This window comes from Juglans microcarpa x Juglans regia, chromosome 2D (genome assembly GCF_004785595.1).
Source record: "Juglans microcarpa x Juglans regia isolate MS1-56 chromosome 2D, Jm3101_v1.0, whole genome shotgun sequence".
Classification (NCBI taxonomy): Eukaryota; Viridiplantae; Streptophyta; class Magnoliopsida; order Fagales; family Juglandaceae; genus Juglans; species Juglans microcarpa x Juglans regia.
Genome location: NC_054596.1, coordinates 9,882,408 through 9,890,124, shown reverse-complemented (window position 1 = coordinate 9,890,124; position 7,717 = coordinate 9,882,408). Strand labels below are relative to the sequence as shown.

Genomic DNA, 7,717 nt, shown 5'->3' with positions numbered 1-7,717 from the left:
ACAGCCGCCCCGCTCAAAAATCTCAGACTAGAGGATGGGGGTTGGAGCTTTGGCTCCTCCTTCCCTCCTCCCTTCCTCCCTCATCCCTCCTCCATCTTCTCTTTAGTTTTTCTTTTATTTTTCTAGTTTTGTTTGTTTTTTCTTTCACAATAGAGCGAAATCCAAATATATTGTTCTCCGGAGCCAAGCAACCACCACGCACTCCATCGCAAGATTCCCAATGCGCCAATTCTTCCTATGGACGAAGAGTTTCGTCGAATAGAGCAGCACGTCAGCCACACGCCACCGCAAGGTGAGCTCTATCGAGCACGGCTTTTCTAGGACCAAGGCCACCGATTTCTTCACATTTGACATTCCACCGTACTTCCAGGGTCACGCGTCACCACAATCTTAGTGTTTGCATTTTTTATTTCCTCTAAGGTTGAAAATGCGGATCTACAGCTTTCCAAGTTGTAATTCGCTATTTTCTCATGTATCTTTTACATTTTCTGTTATTTCCTTTGCTTTAGGTTAAAAAAAATACACATAGTCTCTTAGATTCTTGTCCAAAAAGTGTGTCATCTACTTCGTCTTAGAGAGAGTGTGGGTTGTCTAATTTTATCTTAAGACAAAATGTGGAGTTTGTTAAATCTGTCTTAGGACAGAGTGTCATCTCAAACAGTTTGTTTGTAGAAAGTTACAACAATGGACTAGACCATATCAATCACAAAGAAATTTATATATTGGAGAGCCTTAAAAGCAAATGTTTTGAATAACATTTAGGTCGAGGCATTGAAATGAGATATTTCGGTACCGGTACCGTTTCGGAATAGTCTATATATGATTAAATTATATATATAAATTTTATTCCAAAATAATTGTCTATATATGAATAAATTATATATAAATATATATAAGTTATAAATAGTCTATATGAATTGGGAGTCAAAAAATGAGGAAGAAATGAAAGAAAAAAAAAAGTAAAGGCTGAAATCTAAAATATCTGCCGGTATAGGCCAATATGGCCGAAATTCCGACTAGTATGAAACTCGACCCTTCTCTATACCGGCTACCCAGCCGGTACGACATATTTTGGTTGTTCCGGCCGATACGAAATGAAATTAAAAACCTTGTTAAAAGTAGTAGTTTGTTTGTATTCTGTATGTCTCAAGTTAAAGTTGCAATATCCTGTTATGATTGAATATTGGAGTTTGTTCTATCCTCAAAAAAAAAAAAAAAAAACTTGATTACTTTTTCCGGCCAGTGGAACCAATGCTTTCATCTAGTAATCGAGACAAAGATGATGTATTCCACTAATCACTTGATCGTCAGAAGGCACAAGCGGGCTGGTTTTAAGTGATTTGGAGACTTTTTACAATTCCCGTCCGAATTGCAGACAAATTTATTCTGCGTTTAGGTGCAAAAATGAATAACAGTGTGTAAGCAGCCAATTATTAATTTACAGGTATCCAGATCCTTTTCATGAGTGGAGTCCAGCAAGTACCATTGTGGTTCATTTTGGTAAGTGTCAAGAGCTTTCGAGATTGCTGATCAGTCATACTTTGGTGGGAAAGGATCAAAATGGAAGAGCAGGATCAAGAGAGCAGTGTGAGAGATGGAAGAAGATCAAGCAGTAAGGGAGAGGCGTGTGAAGAGTTGAGACAATATATGTATTGCATATTCTCTAATGTTTGCTTTGCAGGATACAACATAGTCTCAAAGGTCGCTCTGGACAAAGGCATGAATCGTTATGTGCTTGTTGCCTATGGACAAATTTTTGGAACTCTAGCTACTGCTTTTTTCGCATTTATCTTCGAAAGGTTACCATTTTTCTTTCTCATCTTCTCTTGTTTTCGCATTCTTCCAATCTGTTCTGTCAACTTCTTCCGCGCTCACCAAAGGAGAAGGAGAAAATCTTTTTCGTTTCATCAAGTTTAACTAACCATTATACGCTCAAGTCACGCATATATAACGGGAAGGGAATGCACAGGCGGATTATTTAGCAAGATTGGGAGCGAGGGGCTGCACTCAGAAATGGCTTTCTCAAGATATTCCTACCAATCTTAGAAGGATGTTACCTATAGATAAGCTTGGTTTTCCCTATATTAGGCGTGTTTAGTGTGAGCGAGGTTGTCATGTCTTCGGAGTGGAGGTTGTTTTGGTTTGTTGGGTGTTTTTTTGTATAGCTTTGTCCTTTGTTGCGAACGGTTTTCCTTCACCATAAGTGAGCGTGATTAAAAGTATGTAGGTGCCGTCCTCCCTTACACCAAAAAAAAAAAAAAAAAAAAACTAACTATTGTACACTCGATCCCTTGCAGGAACAATAACAGCAAACTAAGCGTAGCAATCTTAAGAAATGTCTTCTTCTTGGGTCTCCTGGGGTAAGTTGTATGCGAGATGAATGGATCATGGTCTGCCCTGCTCCATATCTGCAGGAGCCTGTTTTCTAGTTTTTTCAAGTTGGCATAACAATTTAAAGTTTCTGCTAATTCCTTGATTTTTCTCTTACTTTCAAATTTAGAACTGTGCTTTCGAGGACGCTGTTTTTGGCAGGACTGGAATACACTACACCAACTTTTGCATCTGCGTTGGTCAACTTAATTCCATCGATCACCTTTATCCTGGCCGTTCTGTGCAGGTACGAGGAAAAATAATAGCAAGTGCCAAAAATTAACAAACAACAAAAATAATAAAACATATCATAAATAAATAACAATAAATGTATATAAATAGTAAATAACAACATATAATAATAAAAGAATATATAGAAGAAAGCCATCTTATTGCACACCTCGCGGTGGATCCCTCACTAGCAAGTTAGCAACCTATGAGTGGCTTGCATGGGGCCACCATGAGGAGGCCGAACCTCCGTAATCGCACTACTGTCTCCTAGTGGCTTTTTTTTTTTTTTTTTTTGGTCTTAATAATCTATATTCAATCTGAAAATTTTTATTTATCATCTTCTTGTTATCTTTTAACGTGACACTAAATTATTGAAAAACTACTTGTTATATTTAATATTTCGCTTGTCTAGGATGGAGAAATTAGAGATTTCAAAGCGTGGTTCTCAAGCCAAGATATTGGGAACGATCATTGCCTTTGGAGGAGCAACACTGATGACCTTGTACAAGGGTCCCGCTGTGATTTCTTTTCATTCTCAGCGCTCGAATCAACCTACCACTGGAGCCAGATTACTTTTAGGCAAGGATTTAATTAAGGGCTCCTTGATACTTGTGGTTTCATTCATTTCATTGTCAGCATTCTACATCTTACAGGTGAGATCCCTTAACCCAATGCTTAATATAAGCCATTAGTATCGATTATAATACTCCAAATCATGATCCACAGGTAACATGATTATAATTGATTATAACACAACCCGTTCCTCAGATTTAAGAATAAAATCACTTTTAAAAATTTTCAGAGAAACCGGCATGCTACTTATAGTACTAAACCTGATTTAAAAATATATTTGTTTTTGTTTTCTGATATGAGTGCCAAGTACAAAGATTTCTCATAATAAATAGATCAATTGCTTTGAATTAAAATACTGAAATCGTAAATGAGAGTGCGTGGAAATATTTATTAAAATTTCTCAAAGTTTGTAACATAAAAATCATAACTTCAAATCTTTGTACATCATCTAGGTCACTGCCACGCTTCCTAGGACTAAGTGTCGCCCTGCAATTCTACCCTCGTAAATATTCTAACACGGAGTGGTTTAAAAACATGAAACAAACTAAAATTAGTCAATGATTCAGTAAAAAAACTCATCATAACGTAAACATACTTAACATAAAGTTTTTCATAAAATATTTCATTCTAAGAACTTAAAATCATGATCATTCATACATATATTTATGCCATGCGTAACTTATCTTAAATTATCTGACTTATCATACTTATTTTGATGGCCACACACTTAACCCTATATGCAAGGTTGTACACCGACCCCACATCACACGGTCACCAGGAGAGCCGCTAATAATATTCTAGCATACTATGGTGGACCACGCTTAGTTCCGTGGCTTGCACATCCACCCATAAATGAATTATGCAACGTGAATGGCCATCTGATTAACTGTTCTGAACTTATCTTACACTTGATCTTCTGAAAGTTTGTATCTTATGCAATATGAGATACATAAGATGCATAATACATACATAAATATAATATGTAGAATGAAACATGATGAATGACGTGTTTGCAAATATCATGACATGAGTGGTACTTCAACACTGGCTTCCAAAAAATTGGCTTTAATAATAATACATATAACTAGCTAACATGTGTTAATCCTAATTTATGATCAAGCTACTTACTTTATAATGTTGCTCCCTAAAATTTTCGACACAAAATTGATCACGGTGTTGGATTGGAGGTTTATGGTTTTTTCAAAATAACACGCAGAAGGGAAATATTTATAGAAAGATTGGGTGAGGGTGACAACCAGTTTGAGTTGGACTCGGTTAATACATGTAGTGATACTAATCTACTGAACACTTAGTTGTAATCATCTAAGAAGATAATTTGAATTTAAAAATATGATCTAATAGTTTATTCAATGTAGAATTGGCAATGACTAATATTGCATAGGGTACTTCAATCAGTGATGATTTTAAATTGAAATAAACTTCTAATGGCCGATCTTTAAATTTTAAAATGAGTCTAACTCATTCAATAAATAATAAATGAGATTTAACCTAGTTATTGAACCTAATTAAAACTCCTAATCAATCTCAATAATTTATCGCTCATTAGCTTATCCAATATGGTCATTAAATATAATTTAGGCCCAATAAAAATTATTAATATCTCAACCTTAGAATTATTGGGCCAGATGGTTATAGATTATAAGTGGGGTGGGTTGTAGGGCTCTCGCCACCCATCTGCCCTCTCGCCCCCACCAGCTGGCCCCCATTTGGGCAGTCAAGCACGCCCGGCCGTCAGATGCCAAGGTGCAGGCCTCCGCCCGCAACTCAGAAGACATGCAGGGATGGGGCCCGAGCTAGACCCTAGCTCACCCGCATTAGGCCCCGTCCGTTCTCAAACACACGCACACGCGCACGCACACATACATACATATATATATATTTTTTCTTTAATAAAACGACGTCATTTTGATGTTTGGCTGAGTGCTATATAAAGAAAAAAAAAACTAAATTTTTTGTAGAAATCTCCTTTCTCCCTTCTCTCTCTCTCTCTCTCTCTCTCTCTCTCTCTCTCTCTCTCTCTCTCTCTCTCTCTCTCTCTCTCTCTGTCTCCCTCCGCCATTCTCTCCGGTCCCCTTTTCTTCTCCTCCACTTCTCTTCCACTTTTTCTTCTTGAAGGTTGAAGCTTGTGATTGTGAGACATGGTGTCTCAATCACCCATGAGACCCACGTCCATTTTTAGCAGTGGTTCTTTGCTCTGACCCACGACAACGCCGTGGTCTTGCTGGAACAAAAAGTTGCAATTCTTTTTAATGTTTACTTTTCTTTATTTGTATTTCTAACTATTGGATGATGGATATGTTGGTTTTTTTTTTCCGGTTGGTTTTGGTTTTTTTTTTATTATTGTTTTTGTAGTTTTGGTTTTGGATCTGTGGGCAGACGGCCATGTGGGCCACCGCCCCTGGCATTTGGACGGGGGCACCAGCCCACGGGGGCAATGCTAGGGTTTGGGTGCCCAAATTACCTCCAGCGGGAGTGGGGGGCTGGACAAGAGCTCTCTTCTTCAAGGGTGTGAGTAGCACCCCTAATTATAAGTACTACCAGGGGATGTGTAGTTTAATTTCTTGAAAGTCGGATTGTTTTGGCATTTCTAATCCAAAACTGACCAACATTGATCGATTTATGAGCTGCAGTTGGATCCCTTTTAGTTATATCATAAAGTTGTCAATTTTTTATATAAAGTCAAAGCAAAATTCAAAGATTTTGATTTAGAATTCTAGTGTTGTGGATTTGGGTCAAGAGTATGCGACTATGCCCCTAATTTATATCACTCACTTTGCTTATTTGATGTGGCACTGCAATGTGATGTTACTCAGCTTATTAAAAGAATTTTTAAATTTTTAAAAATATATATTCAAGACAAAATGGTATCTGAAAATACAAAAAGATGAAGACTAAAATCCTAGATTCTCTCTACTCTTTTATGTTTGTGTTTTAAATTTTTTAGTAAGTTACATGGCACCACATTATCAAGAGGACGTAATGGATATAAATTAGGAGGTATAGTAGCATTACTCTTTGGGTCAACTTCTCTCGACCTCATTAGATAGGTAATGGAATTATGAAGAGGATTGGCCTGATCCTTGGCATTCTCTGTTTTAGATTTCCATAAATTCATGTTCAGTTTAATCACAAATGAAGTAGATCAGGCCTCTCTTTGTCTGAATATTTAGATTATTAGCTCCTATATATATAGAAAGGAACAGAGTGCATGATAATTGACATGATGACGTGATTATTGCAGACAATTACAATCAAAATGTATCAGGCACCAATAACTCTCACATCATTAACTTGCTTATCGGGTGCTATTCTCTCCACAATCATGACTGAAATTCTGGATCATAAAGCTTCCTCATGGAAGTTGTCATGGAACATCACCCTTCTTGCTCCCATCTATAGCGTATGCTTCTATATGCCACCCCATGTCTTCATCTTTATATATATTATTCTTGAAAATCTAAATTTTTTGACCTTTTTTTTTGTTTTTTTGGCAGGGGATTGTGATATTTGGAATTACCATTTATGTTCAAACGTTGGTAGTAAGAAAGAAGGGTCCAGTCTTCATGACAGCTTTTAGACCATTGGCCACAATAATTGTAGCCATTATGGGACTGCTCATTTTAGGAGATGCTTTATATATGGGAAGGTATGTACGTGGATAGATTAATAATTGCTAGCTTTTGGTCTACCAAATGGATTTATTGTGGCATTTTCTACTTGCATTTCAGTATTATTGGAGCTTCATTGATAGTTCTTGGTCTGTATGCCACTCTATGGGGAAAAGAAAAAGAGAAAGCCGAGAAGCTGTCCCAGCAAACCGTATCTGAAGAAGTTATTGAAATTAAGGAAGCAAAGCAATAGAGTTGGATATATTTTAAATGCATGGTGGTTTCCTATTAGAAACTTAACTTCTATTTGTTCATTAAGATCGTGTAACTTTTCACTCTTGAATGTCCTACCTGCATGCGGACGGATCGAGTTACGTCATTAATTACGTGAATGATGCTGAGTTAATACATGCATGACACATAATTTTATGTACGTCAAGTGTTTATTTTGACCCTTATAACCTCCCAGCTTGTCGTGTATGAACAACCTTGCCACATAGGTTAAGATTGATCTCAAAATTGAATTTGCATAATGTATGATTTCTAACATGATCTCGCTAATTCGTTTATATATTTGATGGGTATATATATAAGTGAATAGGACCGATAAAAGTGAATTGAGTGCATTTAGCTTAATTCCTTGATTAATTACTCACTTTTCAATTTAGTGCTGTGTTTGGGAGGACGTACACCGTATTACGCAGGACTGGAATACACTTGTTCACCAGCTGTTGCATCTGCTTTGGGCAACTTAATTACATATCCAGCGCTGGATTTTCCTCAAGCCTTCTTCACGCCAATTTTGAAACATACACTAATTTTGAAAGGAGTCCAAATCTAAATTTTAAAGAAAATGATTTGTGCTGTCTTAGGATAGGTAAGTTTAAATCTTAGAATACGTAAGTTTGGTGTAA

The 7,717-nt window shown here is 36.8% G+C and overlaps 1 protein-coding gene across 3 annotated transcripts; it reads left to right on the top strand.

The window, feature by feature from the left end:
- Positions 1-1,376: 1,376 nt before the first annotated feature.
- Positions 1,377-7,290, top strand: LOC121248678 (WAT1-related protein At5g07050-like). 3 transcript variants are annotated; one of them, XM_041147217.1, is made up of 8 exons: positions 1,377-1,500; positions 1,682-1,799; positions 2,298-2,360; positions 2,501-2,617; positions 3,014-3,254; positions 6,437-6,595; positions 6,690-6,841; positions 6,924-7,290. In XM_041147217.1, the coding sequence occupies exons 2-8, from the start codon at positions 1,720-1,722 to the stop codon at positions 7,054-7,056; spliced, it is 945 nt and encodes a 314-aa protein (XP_041003151.1). In that variant the 5' UTR covers positions 1,377-1,500; positions 1,682-1,719; the 3' UTR covers positions 7,057-7,290. The 3 variants fall into 3 exon arrangements, with proteins under 3 accessions (XP_041003151.1, XP_041003150.1, XP_041003149.1); XM_041147216.1 differs by having other exon boundaries at positions 1,486-1,612; XM_041147215.1 differs by lacking the exon at positions 1,377-1,500 and having other exon boundaries at positions 1,507-1,799.
- Positions 7,291-7,717: the final 427 nt, after the last annotated feature.

What these genes read in the sequence shown, in the direction of transcription:
- LOC121248678 (XM_041147215.1), top strand. Translation starts at nt 1,561, where the DNA reads ATGGAAGAGCAGGATCAAGAGAGCAGTGTGAGAGATGGAAGAAGATCA. An exon ending in TTCGCATTTATCTTCGAAAG is followed by an intron (nt 1,800 to 2,297) that starts GTTACCATTTTT and finishes GATCCCTTGCAG; the next exon opens with GAACAATAACAGCAAACTAA. An exon ending in ATCCTGGCCGTTCTGTGCAG is followed by an intron (nt 2,618 to 3,013) that starts GTACGAGGAAAA and finishes TCGCTTGTCTAG; the next exon opens with GATGGAGAAATTAGAGATTT.